General features: G+C 34.2%; 1 protein-coding gene across 1 annotated transcript in view; it reads left to right on the top strand.

The window, feature by feature from the left end:
• The first annotated feature begins 1,390 nt into the window (after positions 1-1,390).
• The window catches only part of LOC118205343 (tyrosine-protein kinase transmembrane receptor Ror-like), a 214,354-nt gene continuing 192,495 nt past the window's right edge, over positions 1,391-23,249 (top strand). Inside the window, exon 1 of the mRNA XM_035377638.2 lies at positions 1,391-1,521. Within this exon, the coding sequence (XP_035233529.2) occupies positions 1,425-1,521 (97 nt within the window). The 5' untranslated portion in view covers positions 1,391-1,424. The remainder of the gene's footprint in view (positions 1,522-23,249) is intronic.

Raw genomic sequence — 23,249 nt, 5'->3', positions numbered from 1 at the left:
AGGCAATGCCTTTTCAGAATACACGATAAGAGAATGGGTCAACTTTCCATTAATGCACATCGTAAAGAATCATTTAGGGATAATTCTTTGTACTTTTGAAAATACACAGCTCATGTGTTAGATGAACATGCATATACATATGTTTTTACTTCCTTGTACGAAGTAAAAAGGAAGTATTATAATCACGAAAAGCTTCAGGCAGGATATTTCAAGGAAAATATCCACTTTGACCGCTTTCGAATGCAATTTAACGACGTTTTTGCGTGATATCTGTACGTAAAGAAAGAATAAAATACTCTTTTCCTCCAAAAAATTATAAAACTGCTTTAAAATGAATTCTGAAGAGAATTTTTCGTGGCGTCTGTACGAACTTATGTACATACGTACTTACGTACGTATCTCGCATAACTCAAAAACGAGTAACCTGAGAACGTTGAAATTTTGTATATAGGACTGCTATAACATTCAGATGCGCACCTCGTATTTTGGTTGCAATCGGCCGCACCTAACGTATATAAATATATTTATAAATATATCCACTCTGTTACCCGGCTCAGTGATCTCAGTTTCTTTACTCTTATATGTTTGTAAATTGTACAATTTTTGCTTTAAAAATGATTGAATTATGTTGTTTTTATCTTCCGGTTAAGGGTTTTATGCCTTTACTAAATCTGTATGCAATATTTTTAGAATTATCAACAATATTTAAATTGTTTAAGTGCCGCTAAGCCTAATTTGATGACGGCCATTGCTCTTATTTACATTTGAAACAGCTGAGTAGCGGATTTGTTGCCGATCTAGAGAAACAAAGCTTCGCAACAACAAAGATAACGCCTTCATTTATTATTTAAATCATGCTTAATCCTTTCTCGAATTTTTTCGAGGAAATAAGCGTTTAAGATTTACTTCGTAATTTTTAATACAGATATTTTGAGTTTTTATGTATTTTTGCCTTGTCGCGAAGTGAAAACTGAATTAATTGAATGAGTAATACTCAATCGTCTGAGAGAAACTGTTTTTTTTTTTTTTGTTTTGTTTGCTTAATTTCTTTTATACATAGTTCTAGCTTTATTATAGTATTTGAATAGAGCATGTGACAACGATTAGATAATTCTTTAAATGATATAAATTTTGTGCATTCTGAGTTATAATATGAACGAAATACTCGTATAATAATGTTAAGTAAACCTAGCGCCAGAGTGTCGCTATGGTAAACAAAGTGAATTTTAAAGAATGCATTTATTCTATTGTGGTTTATGCTCTGTCGGCGAAGTAGCTTTAATTCAATCTAATAAGTTTAAATGAAATGCAAGAAAAAATGCTTATAATTTAATATTCCGTACAAGAAAGTCATGAGGTGTACACATTATATTTTTTTCTTTCTAGAAACCGACTTATGTGATCTTAACCCTAATATATGTGGAATGGAGGCTGGGTGCTACCCTACAGAGAATTCCTATATATGCCTGTGTCATGATCTGCGACCGGCTGGTTTGAACAATAGCTGTGATCGGTCTAAAGGTAAGATTGATATTACTAATTAAATTGGTCTAAAAGAATCTGCTGTTTAAGGAAATATAGTTACTATCCCTTTTAAATAATATATATTTTTCTTTCTAACATTTAGGTAACCAGTTTTAATGAAATTACTGCTTCAGTATGAATTTTTTTTCAAGTAGTTTAAACTTGAAGCCTCATTCAAGCCTTTTTTATATAAATACCATGGAGTTCGTTAGCTAGCATTTAAACTGATTTAAATCGCACAGAATTTTAACAGTTATCACTGACAAATGTTTGCTTTGACAAGTGTAGTAACATTATAATTTCAAACTGAATTAATATGAAAATTCATAATTCCGTGTTTTTATTATTTATTTTCATCTTTCGTTGGAATTCGCGGAAGTTTTTAAATTCCAGACTTTAAAGATTTTCTGGAATTTTTATTTTAATTACTGCAATTTTTTTAAAGATATCTGAGGGTAAACATTCTTAGCCTTATTTCCACTCATTTTAGTGGAAAATTTTAAATTCAAAACAGATTTTGACTAAAGTTTGGAGATGTGCAGAGACAACAAACTACCTCGTATAGTATCTAATTTTGTTTATATTGGCCTCCTTTTGACCTCATAAAAATTGAACTGCACTCGCCATCTTCCTGTGACTTTAAAGATGTAATATATATTAATTAATAAAAACGTCAGATTATTGCTAATTGCTTACACCGATGTTTTATAAATAGATTCAATTTTTGTTATCTTCTAATTACAGAATTTAGGAAGATAGACAGAATAAATATTCATTTAGCATCAATGGATGAATTAAACTTTCTTTACAATATCTTTTATAATAAAATCTGTGAGTGAGTCCAACTTTCGAATCCCGGCGAGCGGGCTGGCTGCATGGGTGTTTCGTGATTTTCTGCATGTGTATAGTGTATGCAGTATCTTCTGGACGCATAAGTGAATGAAGCGGGGGGGGGGAACTCTTTTAGACACGAACAATGGTAGTTCGGTCTAACTTTCGAATAAAGGCCAATGAAAGCGGGCTTCAGCCTGCTCAGCTGGCGGGCTTACCCGCTAGTCTTTTATAATAAAATCTGTGAGCGAAAGAGCAATTTAACACTGGAACGCCCGACAGAGTCCTTTCGACTCCGCATGTTAAGTAAACACCCATATCATTCTTAATTTTTCATTTCAGTGATTTCCCTTACATGACTTTTAATGAATTAATGATGTCTATGACTTGAGCAAACCAGAAATATTTAACGTAATTTTGAAAATATTTATTTTAAAATATTTATCTTTTGGAAAAAAACCGCAGTTTTATCATTTCCTTCATGTTTAGGTGTCATGACCTTGTATTGCACTTTCGTTTTGAAAAAGTGATATATCAGTTATTGTGGCATTCCTCTTTCCACCCCTAAGTTAAAAAATTCTCCCCTAAGTCAATTCTTTGCATCTGCTGATTCAGCTGGCAAATTTCCCGGGATGACTCCTTTTGCAATTATTTTGTTGCTGCTTGTGTTACATTTTTCACAAATGTTCATGCTACTCAGTTTGTTTGAATATATTGCAAAAAAATCGCTCGTAAAAAAGGATTAACGCCAGAGGAAATAAGAAATCTTTTGCGTGAGCTGTCAGATAATGAATCTGATATGGCTGAACAATTAGACATTTAAGACGAGGATTTAAATAGTTGATTTTGAATGTGTAAATGACTATTCATCAGATTCTATGGAGGTGAGAACAAGGAAATATCAGAATATGCGTCAGATAATACTCGAGCTCTCACTGCTCCTGATGGCACAGAATGGAAAATGTATAAAAATTTAAAAAAAAAAAAAAAAAAAAATCCTGCAAGATTTTTCAAAACAAAATATTATACGGCAAGATAGTGGACCAGCAAATCCTGACAAAAGGAACATCAGTGATAATAGTGTGTTGAGTGTTTGGTTTTTATTTATAGACAGCACAGTTTTGAACATTATAAAGAAATGTACCGAAGTAGAGCCAAGGCGCATCCTTGAGAATGACACTTGGTCTCTTTCTGTAGAAGAGTTACTTGCCTTTATTGGAAAACTATATACCCAGAGTTTGAGTGGTGCGAAAGGAATAGATTTTCATTCCTTGTGGTCTAAAACGTGGGACCTGAATTTTTGCACAGGAACTATCAGAAGAAACAGCTTTTGTGGCATTCTACGATTTTTAGGATCTCACTTAAAATCTATGCGTTTTACCCGCTTGCAAACAGATAAATTTGGAATCGCTTCATTGATAATTGTATTTCTTGCCTCAAACCGGAGAAAAACATAACAAAACAATGTCCGTTTATTGAATTTATACCGTCAAAACCCTGTAAATATGGACAAAAGTTTTGATTTACTGTTAATGTAAAAATAAAATACCTCCTCAATACTTTCCCTTACCCATGAAAAAAATGAAGAACGACCATCTGATCAAAGAATATCTGAATACGTTGTAAGGATTATGTTCATTTTATTAACAGTTAAATTTTAAGTTCCTTTCCTGTCGATTCTTAACTTCAATTTACTACTTCCGGCCAGAACGTAGTTTTAAAATCACGTCTGAATACATAATGAGGAAGAGCGGTATTTAACCGCAAAGTTCTTCGGTCTTAAAATGAGAGATACCAAGTTTCTGGCTTCACACGTCCGCCTTTTTAGGCTACTCTCTCGTAAGCTATTATTGCGCTCGGCCGTACTTTAGGCCCTTGATAAATTCGCAGTCTATTAAGATTAAGGGGCCAACTCGGTTAAAATCTTGATAGCTTCGGCTATATCTCTTTTAGTTTAGATTAGTTTTAGTTTAATTCTTAGTCTCCTAAGTTCAAGCCCAAATGTCGGCTTTTATTGTACATTCCAAGACGGAGTTCTGTTCAGTCTTATTTGAATAATAAAGAGTTATTTACCCTTCCATCTTGTTGTTTCCTGTGACATGAACTCAAGCGATTATTTGTTTATCAGTTCTTAAGATTCTTCACGTTCAACAGTAACTCAACATTACACTGTGAGTAATCACACAACATTGTTATGAAACTTATCAGTTCTTAAGATTCTTCACGTTCAACAGTAACTCAACATTACACTGTGAGGAATCACACAACGTTGTTATGAAACTTTTTCTAATCAAAGGTCTAAATGTCACAGTTGATAAATTTTGTAAAGTATTTCATTTAGCTGAAGAATTGCTAAAGAGGAGAATAAGCTTGTTAGGAACTGTTAGCAGGACAAGAAGAGAAATCCCGAAGTCCATCAAAGATTTCCGAGATGCACTGTATGAATATAAAATGTTGAAACAGGACGAAACACGTGCTACTCTTACAGTATATCAAGGAGAGAGAGAGAAAAAAATGTAAAGAATATAAGTACCCTTCTGTCGATATAAATAATATTGAAAAGAAAACCCCCAGAAATAATAATTTATAATGCAACTAAATGTAGTGTCGATGTAACTGATTAGATGATTAGAAAGTACAGTGTAAAAGCACCTTCTAGAAAATAATCTGTTCATACTTTTTACAATTTATTCGATTTAGCTGCTATAAATGCCTGGATTATTAAATAAAAATTACTGAAAAACTAATTACAAGACAGACGTTCATCCAGATGTTAACTGATGTAATACGTCAAAACTACATACGCTTTGCTAATAAACCAAAAAGAAATGCAAGCAGAGCAAACCCACCAGAGAGATCAGTCCCAAAAAGAAGGAAATATGAAATAAAACTTTATTATGGTAATATGATCTAATATCTAATTACTAATAAATTACTAATATCTGCATTTCATGCAATAAAATGGTGCGTGGGAAATGTCGTGGAAAGCTAGATTATACATGCAAAACTGCATTCTTGAACTTTAATTTAAAAATATTTGTAAGTGTATGAATTTTGTGAAAAGCATGTCGCTTTCTTTATTTTCTTATAATTGTAAATTGAGTTATACTTTTTTTAAATCAATATTTGTATTTATTGTTACTTATTACAAATTTAAATGTTTTAATTGAATTATATATTCATTATTGTGTTCTCGTTTATGTGTTTATCTTATAAATCGCATTGGAGTCGAAATGACTCCGGCGGGCGTTGTAGGGAGACGAAATTTGCGGGCGTACTAGCATTACACGAAAAAATATCTAAAGAGCCTTTCGAAATAGGGCACACATTTTTGAATAGATAAAAAACACCAAAGCATTGCATTTTTACTCTTCAGTCAGGTAGCCAAGATGAGAAAAATTAGATTAAACGTGGTTAAATAAATGAATACTCTATTTACAAGATTGCGACCTAATCTTTTTGTGCTTTTTTAAGGTTCAAAAATTTCCCTCGACTTGGAATTCTTATACAATTCATATGGTATTTTTAATTCCAACGGTTCGCTTATAATTATTGCACAGAAAAAGCGATCAGGTTAGAGTTGAAGAATATTTTCCTCTTAAATCTCTATCCATGTAGATACATAAGCATTAAAGTCCAAGATCAAGTTGAGAAAATACATTGATATTTAAATATTTTATTAAAAAGAAAAATCAAATATGCAAAATGATTGTGTTTCAAAATAAACATTTTCATGCTTCTTCTAGACTGCTAAGCTAAAACCTGATACAAATATTTAATGATGGTAAATCGTAACACATAGGAGAATTTTGCTGATAATGCAGTTGTTATTTTATTATCCCTTTTCGCAGTTAAATACTTAGATTCAGCACATGTAAACAATTAGCCAATAAAAGAAACTATTTATGCCTGTTATATATAAATTTTAGCTAGAAGAAACAGCAGTTTACTTATTCGAAAGGTATTCAAACTTCATGTTTTAAGGGTTTAATAGTCTTGATTTGTAGTCTGTAACCCATTGTTCAAAGCAGTGAATTCCAATACCCTGACTTCTGCAATAATAAGAATTGATAATACAAGAACCATTGTAATCGCATTCGACATGAAGATACGCCATAGTCTGTTCTTAGGCAACAGTAGACAGAATCCCTCCTTTGCATGACGATGTTTAATAGACCGGGAAGTTTGATGTATATTCATCACACGAAAAAGATGGATACACAGAAGACCAAATATCGAATCAGGGCAGGTGTACTCAGCACTTAACCATTATAATCTGTTTCAACGAAAATGCACTTTGTAACGTTGTCTCCTTTTAAGTTGTGGACGACGGTCATGCCGAAGCAAGACAAACAGGTGTAAATTTTATATCCCTAAAGCAATACATGCATCTAGCATTCATATTTCTGTTTCTACCGGAAATCATCGGGATCACGTTCTTTTCATTAAAAACGAAAAATCAGGCTAGGCAGCTCGACTTCTCTTTTACTCGTTTCACATCCCTCCTTTCTTCATCCTTCCCAGTATCCCTCTTCTCTTTCTTCCATTTTTGTTTCCTCGTTTCGAAACAAATAAAACTAGCAGTTCGATTTCCTCACGAAATCATCTCTCCTTTTTTCCCATCCGCATTTTTAACAATATTTTCGCTTTATTTTGTTTCTGAATAATCAATCAAAATTTGCATTTAAAGGAATCACGCCCTATCCCATTTTACATTGGTAGAGGGCTAACTTAATCAATTTTATAGAAAACAATCAAGAAAACGCAATCCATTCCGTGGGGAAAGGATGTAAAAAAACTAATATCAATTTTTGCCTAGCACCCAAAGGAAAAATTTTTTTTTTCAGTGGCGAGCACTAGCCATTATAGGCAGTGGTCACTTAGGACCTAATAGGTGGAGGCACCTAATAAGTGGGTCACTGTTCCGTCCTATGAAGGGACAGCTAATTTTCATTCATGCCTTCTTCGGGATCCGAAATCGGGCCATACGGTACAGCTGTCAGACTCACTAACCAGTTTCCCGTCTGGGCCGCAAGAGAAATCTAATAACCAATGTACCCCTCAGGGGGAGAAAGGGCAATTCATGAAGAACGATTCCTAAAAAGTGTTCTACATAAACACTGTGTTTGCTGTATTTCTACAGACTCGAAGGACAATTCAAAGAAGCTTCAAAGTCAAACAGTGTTTTCGCTGCTTTATCATCAGCGCTCGAAAGATATTTTTTTGTCTCTAATTCATTCTCCCTAATTCTACATCTGCCAGCTATTTCTACAATACCTGCTAAACCTGAGCAAGGGAGTGTAATTTGAAAAAGGTAGTTCATTTATTCGAAAGAAGAAACCATTTCGTATGAAAATTTCCGCAGAAAATGTGCTCTCATTCCACGTGCAGAAGGTTCAACGCCTAGGCGATGCCGATTATTCCATTCAAGTTCGTACGCTGGATGCCACTCTCGCCACGCTTTTATTCTCAAATGAAGCAGACTATACAAAATAAGGCGTATTCATCATGCGCAATGCGCATTTGTGGTCTTCCGAAGTGCAGCAAGAGTTCAATATTTACATCTGGGAGGGGATCATCTGTTGAGATCGTACCTTCTGTCCTCCCGCCTCAATGGCGCAAATTACCTCGTTTTTCTGCATCACGTCCAACAGTATTTGCTTGGAATACCGGCCACTACGCATCAAAACATGTGGTTCATGCATTTTGCGATTGCGGTGAGTAATCGCCTCGATGTTACATATCCCAGGAGGAGGATTGGACACGGCAGACCAGTTGCTTGGCCTTCACGCTCTTCGAACTTCAATCCCTTGGATTTCATTATCTGGGGCCACCTAAAAATTGTATATCAGACATCTGTAGGCACACTGAAGGATCTGACAACACGGATTTTCGTCCCTTCAGGCGACATTGCCAGCCCAAACAGGTATGTTGTAACAAGTCCAGCAATCGTACGTTCGTCTTTGTCGGTTCTGCAATAACCTTCGGAGCCGCAACTTCGAACACTTCCTATAAAATTGCCTTATGTCCTTTCGGACAACTGTGATGCATTATAATGCTGCTTTACGTCAAATAAATGTTTTTCTATTCATTATTGGCCTCTTTTGTTCCATTTGACGTCACACTCTTATAACTACTTTTGCGATTTTCCCGCTAAACCTGGTTTGCTCCTCCATGTTTTTTCATCCTCTTCATGCCTACTATGACCCCTCTGATTTTGTCGATTGAATTCGGAAACACCATGTCCATTTTTCCCATCTTAGTATATTGTTTTACAGGAAATTTAAACTTGTTCCTGATTAGGATTATTTCATTTTATCTCGACTAATAATTAATATGCATTTCACAAAGTTAATTTACATTTTTGATTCCAGTAGACTTAGCTATAGAACTATTGAGAAAAATGCTAAATCTAATTTTCATTATTGCCAACCATTTCGTTGGACAACTTTCTGGATATTCGTTATGAATTTCTATATTGTTTATTTTCTTAAATTACGAATGGAATTTAACCATGTGCTACCATTTGCATATAGCCTTGTGGGGTTAGGGCAACTGATGAACAGTTTAATTTAAATTAATCTTGAACCTCCGTAATTTAAATTTATTTTTGGCCGTGCTAAATTTGTTCATTCGTAAACTTAAATACATTACCTCGGGGCAACAAACCCCTGAATAATATGTTAAGAGAAATATAACACACCAGTTTGTTTTTTATTTTATGATTTTTCTTTATTCTTCTTTCACTGTATTTTTGTTCTCTCTAGGAACGTTTTCATGACTTCTGTACGTACATACGTGTATTTGTACATTTTTTGTATTACTCAAAAACGATTAGCTATGGGACTTTGAAATTTTGTATATAGCACTGCTATAACGTCTAGTTGTTCACCTCTCTTTTTATTGCAATCGGACGTACCAAACGCATATATTAATTAAAGTAAAAAGAACAAACGAAAAAGACATATATATATGTAAAATATAAAAAATACGATGGCTTTGCTCTTCGCGAACACGCAACCTTCAATTAATTTTCTGCAATTCAGGATCTTCTTCCTAGACCAGTACCTTCTAGAATTTGCTAGCCTATTACGTAACCGCTACTATAAATACTGAATGCTTGCCATTTTGCGTCAGAAGCTCGCCTCTCCTCCTGTGGTATACTCCGCGCTGCTCTGTCCATCCTTCTTTTCTTTGTTAGAATATTATGACGCAGAAAGTCAAAATTTAATCGTACGTAATAACCCATTATTGAATATGTAATTTGAAGAACTTCGTCGGAAAAGGAAATTGATCTGCTATTTGAATTACATAAATATGTGCAACTAAAAGTGAAATTCGTCTGTGTGTCTTCTTTGGATATCGCCTTACCACTCTGCTAAAGCCATCTGATGCCAAGCTTCACGACTGCCAAAATATCACAGTTATTTATTTATTTTTCTTACATATTTATATATAGAGAGAGAGATGTGGCATATTTAGATATATGACTCCATCATCTAACCCTTTTCACGTGCGCTATTCAGTTTAACTATTTACTGGTGGTATGCTTTGACGAAGACACATTCTACATTGTTTTTTAATTTCTCTGAGGGGCCTCGCTGTTAAATCGGAAATATTTCTATCTAACTCCCTCTGAGTTTAGTTCCGGCACTTAACTCAGCTAGTACTAAACTCAACTACACTGGTGTGCAAAAATTAAGGACGAAGTCGAAAAATTAGCATATCAGCTGAACGAAGAGGCAGAGCGGACAGAAAGACCAATCAGGAGATTAAGTAAGGTGATGTACGGTAGCATATGCGCAGATATGCAGGTAAGACGTAATGGGGGAGTGTCTGAGTAGTATAAAGCATGTTGTCGGTGTAAGCTCAGTATTTCTGGCAAAGAGATTGCACGCCGTATAGCAGTTAAAATCACACCGAGTTGCTGCCTCAGCGAGAAATGGCGAATAATCAATCTGTTAGACGACATCTGGATGCTTTTACCCGAGGTCGAATCATCGGGAAGTTGGAGGAAGGCCGCAGTGTGACAAGTGTGGCTGCAGAGTTCGGAATTGCTCACAGTATCGTTTCACGACTTTGGAGACAATTTCAAACTACAGGAACAGCTATCCGGGTGTTTAGTAGTGGTCGTCCACGAGGAACCACACCCTCAGATGACCGGTATATTGCCTTACAGGCCAGAAGAAACAGGCGGCAGACAGCGGGAGAAATCGCTAGACACACGACACAGGCGACTGGACGACCGATATCGCGTTTTACCGTGGCCAGAAGACTGCACGAGGGTGGTCTGTTTGCACGACGCCCTGTACGGTGTGTACCTCTAACTCCTGCCCATCGGAGAAGGCGTTCTCTGTGGTGCCGGGAACACCGAAATTGGAGAGATAATGAATGGGGTCGTGTACTCTTTACAGATGAGAGCAGATTCAGTCTGAGTAGCGATTCTCATCGCATACTCATCTGGAGAGAGCGGGGAAGCCGCAATCACCCCTCGAACATCATTGAAAGGGACAGGTATGGAGGTGGCGGTGTTCTCGTTTGGGGAGGCATCATGCTTGGTAGTCGTACAGACCTTAACATCTTCGACGCAGGTTCAGTCAACGGGACCCGTTATTGTAACGAGATTTTTCTTCCATATGTGCGTCCTTTTAGAGGCGCTATGGGTCCGCAGTTCCTTTTCATGGACGACAATGCACCATGTCATCGCACAGTAGCTGCCGAACAGCTCTTAGAGAGTGAGGATATTGAACGTATGGATTGGCCGGCACGATCTCCGGATCTCAATCCCATCGAGCATGTATGGGATTTTTCTAGGCAGACGCTTGGCAGCTCGTACCTTACCACCAGTAACGATTCCGGAGCTTCGATTGGCGCTGCAAGATGAATGGGCAGCAATGCCTCAACAACTCATTGACACCCTCATTCTCAACATGGGCAGACGCTATGAAACCTACCTAGCAGTCAGGGGAGATCATATCCCCTATTAAAGACCGGATGTTTCTTGCTGGACACCCATCACAGGGATGTTTCGGCCTTCAGTCGCATTGCGCTCCGTGCTACTGTTTCAATAAAGCTTCTTTTTATCCCTCTGATTTCCCTTTTAGTAAGTGTTGCTTACATTACTCATGTCCTTACGTATTGGGGATCTTACGGTATTAAATGTGTTGATTTGGAAAGCTTTTGTACAAAGTTATATTGAAAAAAAACCGTCTCGTCCTTAATTTTTGCACACCAGTGTATATCTCAGCTAGAGCCTTCCAATCTTCATTACACTGAAATTTCAAATTTTCTCATTAGTACTCTTGAGTAATTTGAATTACTGGGGAATTTAAGCAATATTTTTTAAAATAAACCCGAGAGCATTTGGAATCTGCGAAATATTTAATTATTTCCGTGGTAACGAACAGAGGGTGATATTTTCTTCCTTGCTTTGAAATTCGGGGAACTAATCATGGAAAACGGGAAATTAAACCTCAAGAAAATTTTTGTTGCAGATGCAATACTCTTAATCCATTGGAACTTCAATTACCTAAGCCTCGTGTATACAGTTTTGAAAATGATATTGTAAATCCTCGGTTGCGAAATTTCCAGACAATTCTTAGAATGAAAAACGTCCGAGGAATGTTTGCGAAATCGGGAAATTTGCATGGCAACCGCCCTACGATGTTTTTTTCTGCGATCTAGCAATTATCCTAGTTGTAACCTATTACAACATAATCTTAACTTCTGCAATATTTTACTTGGAAATTTAAAGAATTATTTTATAACAACAATATTCTCATATTACGATTCGAATACAAATTACTGCATTTTTGTTTCATTTTTAATATGTTATATGCAATCTTTACAAGAACTTATATGATGGAAACTTTGTCAACCGTGTTCTCCTTGGCATAAATATTAAAATTTATTTTAATGACTTAACAAGCATCGTACAAATGAACTCCTTTTACCAATGCTTTTTTTCCTAAATAAATTATTGTTATGCTATTGAATATTTGAATTTTGTAACAACCTAAATCAGGGATTCTGAAAGGCTTCCTATTTATTTCCCGATTTTGGGGAAAAAACTGTGAACTCAAATCTGTATTTTCTATAATAATATGTAAGAAAATGAAACAGCAATAATAAGATTGGATTGTTTGTAAGTTAATGAAATCGTATTCAACTAAATTAAAGGAGAGTAATACGAAATAAATTAGTTGCAAAATGAGCTTATTGAAATACCACCAGTTTGTTATCATTCGTCAATATTTCTATTAACAATATTTTCAAATCTCCAATATTGGTTATTTTACAGCCATTTCTTTAAGAATTTTTAAGGTACTGAACTAAACTTCCACTAAATGTGAATTAAATGCTATGAGAAATTTATTTTATAAACAAGGATGTAGTTAAGGTATCTATTTCTGCTGCCAAAATTGTTGGCGTCTTGATCTAAGTTATGATTTTAACTCTTAACTTGCTCTTAATAAATTGTTGCTTTAAATTTAGAGAGGCTTCTGGATAACACAAGAAAAAGAGATTCTAAAGGTTAATAAAATACGCTTTTTTTAATATCTTGAAGTTAGTTCTTGAAGTCCAGTTCCAGAGCTTCTGAATATTCTCAAGATTCGACTACACATTTGTTATTTTTTCTACAATTGGCAAACTAGAAAGTGGTTAAATTTTTCTCGTTCCAAGTTCTTTTCACACATCTAAACCGTTGCCACAAACAAAGAAATAATGTTTCTGCGTTTGTGACATTCTCAGAATTTTTTTACAATATGACTCTCAAAAGTACTTCACAAATTTGCACATACAGCTGATGGTAATTTACGAAAGGCAATTATACTACAGAAAGAAGGTCTTTGAATATATTTTTATCGTGCGTGCAAAAGCAAATTCAACAAACATACTATGAAATTTATTTTTGATGAAAGGGACCGTTGCATAACACTTAAAAGGTACTACAAATAATCTCTAGAACAAAGAATAATGATAAAATTCATATCAACAATATAATCTTACTATATAACAAAGTAACAAAAACAAGCCGCACAGAATCAACCTAAGAAGCCATTACCTAAATAGGAAAATACCTCATGGAAAATGTTTTGAGCATTTGGTTTTAGAAGTTTATCATTTATGAAGTAACACAATGTAATTAAACGAAAAACAAAAATAAGGAGGCTAGAAAATAATCCGAATATCTCAACGGAAAATAAATATGTTGTTATGTATAGTAATCAAAATATCTTTACCCTCAAGAGATCTTGAGTATTTTCACTTGTGATGTAAAACCGAGACATAATTATAGATCTATAGTAAGAGTACGCTTTTTAAATGTGAGATAATGTGTAAGTCTAATCAACAAAAATAAAGTACTCTTTTCTTAATATTAACTGCTACCTTTCAGATATTTTTATTTGTCCTACGACGATATCAGATAAATTCAAGTTTACTCACTGCACGCTCAAACATGCAAATCATAAAATTTCTTGCATCATTAGACAATAGCAGCATTTTTGCGGAAATGAAAGTAAAGGCTGTATGCAATTTTAACTTCCTATGCTAACTTAGCTTCAAGAAAATTTGAAATACCCAAATAGACATGATTTTATAAATGAGTTATAAATGGCTATAGATCAATATTTGCAGTGTTATACATTCATAGATAGGAGAGAAAAACTGATACGAAAACTACTTTCGTCTGTTTCGGTTTTCTTAGAAAATGCTCAAACTATGCTTTTTTTTCAAAAACAATTGATAGAACAGAATTTTAAGGAAAGACCTTATGGAAAAATAATTTTAGAAAAGACACTGGCATTAACAAAACATTCAAACATAACATAATACGTAATGAAAATAAACCAAATTTAATTTATATTTCGAAAATATTATAATTGTTTTTAAAGTTAAAAACTTATTATTATTATTATTATTATTGCTATCATGATCATTATCATCATCATCACCAGCTACCGAGCGCTAAAGTCGCTGAACACTGGTAGTTGGTACGAATCCCGCGAACGGGCTGCTGAATGGATGTTTTCGTGGTTTTTCCCATGTGTAGCGCGTATACGAGTCAGTTTCCCTTAGAAAGTCCTCCACAAAAGCATCCTTGCCCTTAGATAGCCCTCAAAGCTTTGCCGTTGATCACCTAAACAAATTGTTAGTATATTCGAAATTCTTTATTTTGAGTAGCTGAATTTCATTTTCATTTCGTTTGCAATTTCTTACGCTGGCTATAAGTTTAGATGACTTTATCAATAACAATCTCATAATCGAAATGAAAAGGTATTAAGTGAGGCTCTTATTTACAAACAGTGTGGCTTTATTTTCAGCCCCCATTGCCACCACTAACTTCGCAACAACGACAACTAAAAAAAGAATGCATGCAGAACTCATAATGAATGCTTCATTGTTTATACACAGATGGGTAAGCGTAAAGAATATCATATGTGTTAATGTAAGAAAAAGCAAACAGAGTTCTCAATAACTGTACTCTATCAGCAGCTTATTATGTAATGTAAATTCTATGATGCAGTTAGATAGGTACTCTTTGTTAAAGAATCTACCATGTGCTTAATCGCTAAAACTATTCAACATAACCCCTTACAACTGTAACACACAAATTTCAGAGTTACCAAAGCCTTAATCTATAGCCATTATAGCCACGAAGGTAGAAATAAATTGCCTACCTCCATGATTATATAACAAGGCAAAGGAGGTCGATAATCTAATGCAGGGATAGCCAACTTTTTTATACATTCTGCCTACTACCGCCCACTCGTTCACAATAACTTAAAATAGAGCAACTTCAAGAAGTTTTTTAATGAAAGTTTAGTAAAAAATTCATACTTAAATTTATGCATTTATTTACAATATAAATTACAACATTAAACTTTTAATAGACAGCTAATTCATTAACAAACAACAAAGCCGTGTAAATGTACGGAAACAGGAGAGCACTGAGCAGATGGAAATGGTCAAGTAGAAACCTAAACTTCAGAAACCGTTCAAACTAGAGTTTATCTGAGCTAACGGAGTCAGTTCCGTGTATCCACTAGCTCCGTTATGCCTGCAGTTCAAATTTTTCAACTTTTTGCAGCGCTATGGGGCAAAACTGGTTTTGGAAATGGGTCGGCTAAGTCAGTTGTCACCGTTAGCTCTGATAAACTCCATTCTGGAACGGAGGAATTCTGGAACGTTGTGTATATATCAAGTCATCTATGCATGTTTCTCTCTTCCTTGATCATTATCGGACAAAACCTCTACAGCCTATCGTGAAAGCTTAAATCTCCTACTAGTAGGTGGTAGGTGGCTGACTATCATTGATCTCATGAACGAGTAAAACTGCATCGCTGGGTACGCATTTCTTTGTCAGTCATCAAATGTGTGCATCTCTCAAACAATTCAAAGTCCTATTTAAGATTACTCTGTAGCATATATTTGAGTTGGTTGTGATAAAAGCTGTACTAAAATGAGTATTTAAGAAAATAATAATAATAATATATATAAAAAAAAAAAAAAAAAAAAAAAACAAGAAAATCTGAAAGGTTTTCAAATGTTAAATTACGTCCAAAAGGGCGGTTTTTTTTTTTACATTTTATGTGTTACCTTTATTTATTAAATATCATTTTCTTCGCACTCTCAGTTCAAGAGCAATATAGTAAAATAATTTTAAATTGAGCATATCTTTAGAACTTCCGATACACACTCTCGTGTAGTGGAGATAAATTTTTTTTTCTCTACAACGTTGACATCACTCGCTTTGAAATCCTTGCGTTTGTTAATAAAAAATTCTTTAAAATTTGACAAAACACGAAATCGGTAATAAACCAAATACCAAATTTGAAATTTGGGCTTCCAGATGCCCATAATCGCAGTAGGATTACGTCATTCAAAGCTGGATGGCTCTACGAACCGTTGTTTTATCTCAATGCTAGAAATATACATACATTTCTGAAGATTTTTCATTATTTAATTTCTTCAAGTATAATGCAGGACTCTAACATTTGGCAGCAACAGTCTGAAGAGTGAAACGAACATTTATATTGAACCAACACAAAATCTTAAATTTAATCCCACATATTATAAGTACTCATAAAATTATAATTATACATTTTGTAATTGTAGATATTTTCCTTTTAATTGTCCTAAGCTTTCATGTGACTTGTAAACAGAAGCTGAGATGTTTAGTAATTTTAATCGTTAAAATCTCACATTTTCATAAAAACGGAATTTTGAAGCAATTTTTCTACAAAAATATTTGCTTTTGTTTAGTAATATAAAGTTATTATCTAGATTGAAATGTGGCATTCTGTAAGAAACTTAACATTTTAGGATCATTTACGTTAAGTTTCTGCCCTTCTTCAACCATAAAGGGAAAACAAAAATACAAACGAAAACCATCAGCTGCTTAACGACGCATCGAAAAGACAATTACTTTCCCCGAGAAATGGGACGTGAAGGCTTTTCGTCTGCAACCTTTTGATACGGAACAAACTCGTTTTCCAAAAGCATTTTAATGCTCATTACAAGTTAAGCGATTTATGTTTGAATCTTAATGAAAATAATGAAGTTAAGAACATTAATCTAATATTATTGCGTGATGTGATGTGCAGAAAATGTTATTGAATAATAACTAATGTATGATTGCACTGAGCTTATGTATCAATAACTACACGATTAATTCTCTAGCGTTAATGGCACTTATTGTTTATACCGCAATGTTGTCCGCTGTTGCCTTCTTGAATCAGTAAACATTCTATAATACTTTCAAATTAACGCGCAATCGTGAATAAAATTGCAATTATTTCAAAAACAACTCAGGCTTTAAAAACGAAAACATCTAATATATACCTATGGCAGTGCTGTATTCCCAGCATTAATTTTCAGTGTTAGAAAGGTCATGTATGGTAATAGCAAAGAATTAAGAACTTTTATAAAGACTTTGTTAATGTAGTTTATAAATTCTTTGTTTGTGTTCTTAAGAATTACTATCAGAAATTTTACCTTAAGGAACACCGAAGTTTAATGATAATTGAAAACATAACTTAGAAATTCAAACTTCAGGATGATTAGAGTAATTCGGCAACTGACAGAACGAAAGCAACGGATAACATGAATATCACTTTTGTCGTTCCTTACAGCTTAATGTGTGTTGTGATGTAAAAAGGATAATTTAAGCGTTTTGTTAATAATTGTCGGAGAAAAGTCTCTCTCTCAAATCATTTTTTAATTATTACGAAAACGGTAACTGTAATGAACAAACGCTGAGATCACGATAAAGAAAAGGGTAGGAGGAAGCTATTTTTTTATTCTCAGAATTACATATATATTAGCATGCGAAAATAAGCAAATAAAAACAGGTTTATGATAAACAGTAGGGCTGATACTGAATCTGTTACTATTACCTTTACTCGCAATTACTTTTTTTCCCTCCCTTCATAAAGAAAAGAGTTACATTATAAGGTATTTCTCCCACTTCACTAGCGTGCCTTCGTGGTGTAGTGGTTCTGCACACTGAGCCGGTATTTCAGAGGTCCGTGGTTTGATTCCCGGCGAAGGCGGTTGCATATTTTTCATCTTTTCTGCTTCCAATTAACCTAATGACTCTAAAACATGCCAGGTCGGTTTAAAAAATTTACTTAAAATCTACGCCAATCTAAATTTCTGTTTTTGCCTAAATTTGTATTACAAGCGCATAATTTAATATAGCAGAAAATAAAAAAGAGCAAATATAATTTATAACTGATATTCGTTCTCGCTTTAAAAGAAACAACATCAAAACAAAAAAAAAAAAAAAAAAAAAAAAAAAAAGAAAGGCGGACACAATAGGAAAAAGCATTTAAAACAACTTGTATCCAGGAAGATATGCAAAAAGGAGGGAGAAAGTACCTTACGTTGCAAGAGAAAAGAAAAGAGTTTTACATTCTAAATTTCTTGAAATGTTGCGTTTTATGATTAATTTATATTCTTGGAGCACGTTTGTAGAGACATTAGGTATTTTGGAAGCAGTAGATGTGAAAAATGAGCAATGTCCTCGCCTGGACTCGAATCACGGACCTGTCGAATACGCATCGAGTGTGCTGACCACTACACTACGAAGGCATGCTAAGAAGGCGGAAGAAATACCTTATATACTGCCACCTTTAAAGGGCGGCTCTGGATAGGGGACACTAGCTGTCAAATCCTGGTAGTGGAGAATCATCATCCACCACCATTTTAGTTCGTTCGCCACTGTAGATATGTTAGATTTTTTTTTGAAACAGGAGTCATGAAAAATGAGCAATGTCCTCGCCGGGACTCCAATCACGGACCTCTCGAATACGCGTCGAGTGTGCTGACCACTATACTACGAAGGCATGCTAAGAAGGCGGAAGAAATACCTGATAAGTTTACATTACGAATCATAATTCCTGTAGATCTTCTTAGAAAGACGTTTTCTTTCGCTCATAAGATTTTCTTTTCTTTGAAATTTTCCCCTTTACTTTTGGTATGCTTCTGGCACTTTTTAGTTATCATCATAAAACTGAAAGCATGCATCGTAAAAGATTTTTCAATCATTTCTTGATTTCTCAAAGCCGTGTATTAAGGTAGCTTTTGAAGATCTAATACAGATAGCCTTTAGGCCTTGCTTTCCGGAAACCTGTTTACCTGAAATCAGTAAACCTAACACGCTGTAAAAAGAAAACAAAGAGAAAAGAAAAAGGTGGAAGAAAAAACAATTCAGTGGGCAAACAGAACTATTACAATATATTTTTCTGTTTAGATCTCAAACTATAAGAAAGTTTAGACAAAATTTTGAAATAAGCTTTCTTATACCAGAAAACTCGGGAATGCTTTAAGCACTGTTCTGTTCAATTCTAATATTTTTTGATGAGAAGAAATTTTTTCTTTTGCATCGAAACAAATAATATAAAAGTCTTAAATTTGAATGTTCAGAGAGACGTACTTTTTTTTAGTGAAGTTAGTGAAGTATTCTGAACAGCAGAAGTTTATCTTTTTGTTCGATATGCATTATAAAAGAATATTGAACTCCTGCAGGATTCTTTATGTATTGGTACTATATTCATTCGATGTCTGCATCTGTATAATAACTGTCTGAATTTGGTATTCTGAGTTTCTGAAATTTTGTAGACATGCGTGTTATAAAAAATATTTAACTCATATAAGATTCTTTATGTATTGGTACTATATTCATTCGATGTTTCATTCGATGTCTGCATCTGTATAACCACTGTCTGAATTTGGTATTCTGAGTTTCTGAAATTTTGTAGACATGCGTGTTATAAAAAATATTTAATTCATATAAGATTCTTTATGTATAGGTACTATATTCATTCGATGTCTGCATCTGTATAATTACTGTCTGAATTTGGTATTCTGAGTTTCTGAAATTCTGTAGACATGCAAGTTAAAATTCCGCTCATTTGCATTTCATTTTCTGTTATAACATAAGTAAACTTTCTGTTCCTATTCATTTCATACTGATATGAAATTTCATCTTCCAGCACTTTATTTGAATGAAGTGAAAACTCATTTCTTATCAATAAAAATCCATCTTTGATAATATTAATAAATTTAATTTATACGTTTGAAAACAAACATATAACTTCTCTAGCTTAATAAAAACTACGAGTACAAATTTTATATCAGATCTTTAGAACATATTCTGATGTTGCCATTCCGGAAAAGCATAACTCTGTTTCCTTTATTTATAATTCACGATCTTTTTTAACATATTTGTATAGAATATGTTTCATATTTAAGAGAAGGATTATTGTTTTCTTGAAAAATTTAAGAGAAAGCCATTAAGAATAAAACATATATCGATATCTGTCATTATATGGAGATTGAACGCACTGACCATAAAGTTAGAAACTCTTGTCAGGGATTTTAATTTTAAACATATATCATTACATTATATGAAAATTTACTTTGGGAATAATATAAAAATACAAATGAATGATTCATCTGTTTTAAGCAGAAAGATTTTGTTAATTTTAAGCAAAGCGATGTGTTTAAATTTAGTAAAATAGCTTAATGCTTTATATTTTATTCTGTGAATTGTCAAATTTTAAATAACGCTTTACAAGTAGCTTACTTCCCCTAAACATAAAAGACATTTTAGAAAATGAGATCCAGAATTCTTTCCGGAAGAATTTCCAGAAAAACATCAGGAAATATTCTATGATTAAAGCCTCCCAAATTTAACCAGGAAAGCAAGCAATACTAAATACATTTTTATTTAATATTGCTTACTGTAAATTACTTGTGCTTATAAAGCTAGTACGCTTTAAAATTGATGTGCTGTATGGATTAAGATATGCTAAATCTAATTAGGCTTCAATTTTAAATCGAGATAAGAATCTGGAGTCAACCTTCGTTTTGATTTTTAACTCCCCAATGTTCTAAATGTTAAGTAACAACCAGAATGTATCCACAAATATGAGTTCAAATATTATAATTAATTCTTGAAAAAGGTTTTTGAATAGCTGACATGTATTTCGTTGGTATTTTTTATCACTGATATTTATTTTACTGATATTACTTACAAAAATCATCCAGTCTTCAATATCTATTCGAAATGCGACTAGAAAAAATGCGCGAGGTTTTATCACATCGGAACTCCCAAGCGTACGTTTGGATTCTGTTATTCGTTGAATTTTTTCACGTAACCATAGGATACCTCTTGATTCTGTCTTCTGTTAGAAATTTAGCCTTTGCTTAAATGTTTTCTCTGAACCTTTGTGTTCTATTTTCAGATTCTGGTTTACTCTCTTTCGTCTGAGAATTTTCCGTACTTCTTTTTCTAACACTTCCCAGAGTCGCTATTTGTTCTGTAGTTATGCCGGAGTCACAGAATAGAAAATTAATAATCTCTGTTTTCACGATTGAAAAGATTTCAGTTCCTTTTCAAATACACGTAGGCAGAAAAAAGAGGGAGGGTAGTTGGATTCCCTGATTTAAAGCCAGATCTTAAAATTGTTGCCTTCATAAAACTGATTTCAAAATTGCTCTTTTCAAGTAGTTGCAAAGCCGTATATCCTCCAAAAGTGCAGTTCGGTGAAGATTCAAATTGTCATAGGATTTGGAAGTTTCTGCTTCAGTATTCGCTATCATCTTACAGGTAAGGGGCTTTTGGCAGATCCCCTCTAAAGTGTTCAGATTCTAAGATCAGTATTATTTTCTCACCTATCTTTCTTCTAGCAATTTATGATGGAGGATATATAATTTTCCAGCTGAGTTTCTCGAGTTAGTATTGTTAAAGAACTCATATTTCTGAGAATCTATTGAACGGTCAAAATGCCAGAAAGTCCATATCGTAAATTTCTCTTATTTTCATATCCATGAGAATTTTAAATCTTTTAGAAATCTTAACAGATTTGAACACGAATGCTTCAAACGTACGAAGTAAAGGAAGTATTGTAATCGCAAAAAATTTCGGATAGCATATTTCAAAGGAAATATCTATTTGACAGAATCCATTTAACAAGTTTTATTTGCTTGATATCAGTAAGTAAGAACAGAATAAAAGACTCGTTTTCCTAAAAAGGGACTTGTCGTGCTTGAGGGTGACAGAGACATGACACAATACGGGATTGTATTATTCAGAAATATTTATTATTCAGAAAGACGACTTTTATGTACAAATATTTACATGTTGATAAATTATGATTTAAGAAAGTATCTCCGTTTAAACTAAAAACTAACACTCTACAAATTAAATCAGCCACCTTGGCTAAAATTAAAACTTGAACTCAGGCGTAAACGTCCTACCACAAGTTCGGCAAATAACTCTCGTCTGGCATACACTCTGTTTGTCTCACCTGCTGGATTCTCGCCGTGATGAGAGGAAATAATTGGCTGAGCGCAGCCAGATACATGACAGGACTGTAAAATAGAATCAAAATGGTTTTTATCGTGATGTCTGTATACATGCAAGTACCACTCATAACTCCAAAACTGTTAATCGTATAACGTTGAAATTTGTATTTGGGACTGATTTAATATGCAGTTGTACCCCTTTTTTTATTGGGCCCACCAGCGGCCGAGCGGTAAAGTCGCTGAACACTGGTAGTTCGGTCCGAGGTTCAAATCCCGCGAACAAGCTGGCTGCATGGGTGTTTTTGTGGTTTTCCCCATGTGTAAAGTGTATACGAGCCAGTTTCCCTTAGAAAGTCCTCCACGAAAGACATCCCTCCCCTTAGGCAGATAACACTCGAGGCTTTGCCGTAATTAAATAACCTATCTAGCCTAACCTTTTTTTATTGCAATCGTTAATACCAAATATATATATATATATATATATATGTAATTAATAATTTCGTTGGTACATCGATAGAAATTTGAAACAAATCACATTTTAGTATTGACTAAGGAACTGTGCGTAGATAATGACCGGAGGGAAAATATAACTGTCTTGGTGATTGAAACGTCATTTTTATTTTGAATGGAAAGAATTCTTCAGAAATACAGTTTTTCTTACTTGGTACAGCACTAGGGATGCTAGGGATGCTAAACGCGCACTACAGTATCTGTATATATGCAGCTTACATTTTAGACATTAGGGAAAAGAAGCTTAGCAAAGGGACGTGGCAGTAGTAGGGGAAATGTGATGTGTGTTGCTTTGTTGCTTTGTCGGTTATACTGGCCTGCAGCATGTGATAGTGATCCCTACTCTTGCCAGTTACTGAAAGAGTTCCATCAGGGCCTGACTTGTGATACAACGGTAAAGAATATTCTCCAAAAGAGATAAGTACTTGATGGGGAGAAAACAGATTGAAGCGCTTTGCTTCTAAGAATTGAAGACCGGGTAAGGGGTCTGTCGGTGGTCGGTGATGCTGGTGTTCTTCCAGAATTCATACATTTGCAAAGACGCAATATCAAACTAAGTAGTAAAC

This window comes from Stegodyphus dumicola, chromosome 3, assembly GCF_044657685.1.
Source record: "Stegodyphus dumicola isolate Sdum_Otavi_A_Nest chromosome 3, ASM4465768v1".
In the NCBI taxonomy this organism is placed as follows: Eukaryota; Metazoa; Arthropoda; class Arachnida; order Araneae; family Eresidae; genus Stegodyphus; species Stegodyphus dumicola.
The sequence above is the reverse complement of the archived record's forward strand: the minus strand, read 5'-3'. Positions and strand labels throughout refer to the sequence as shown.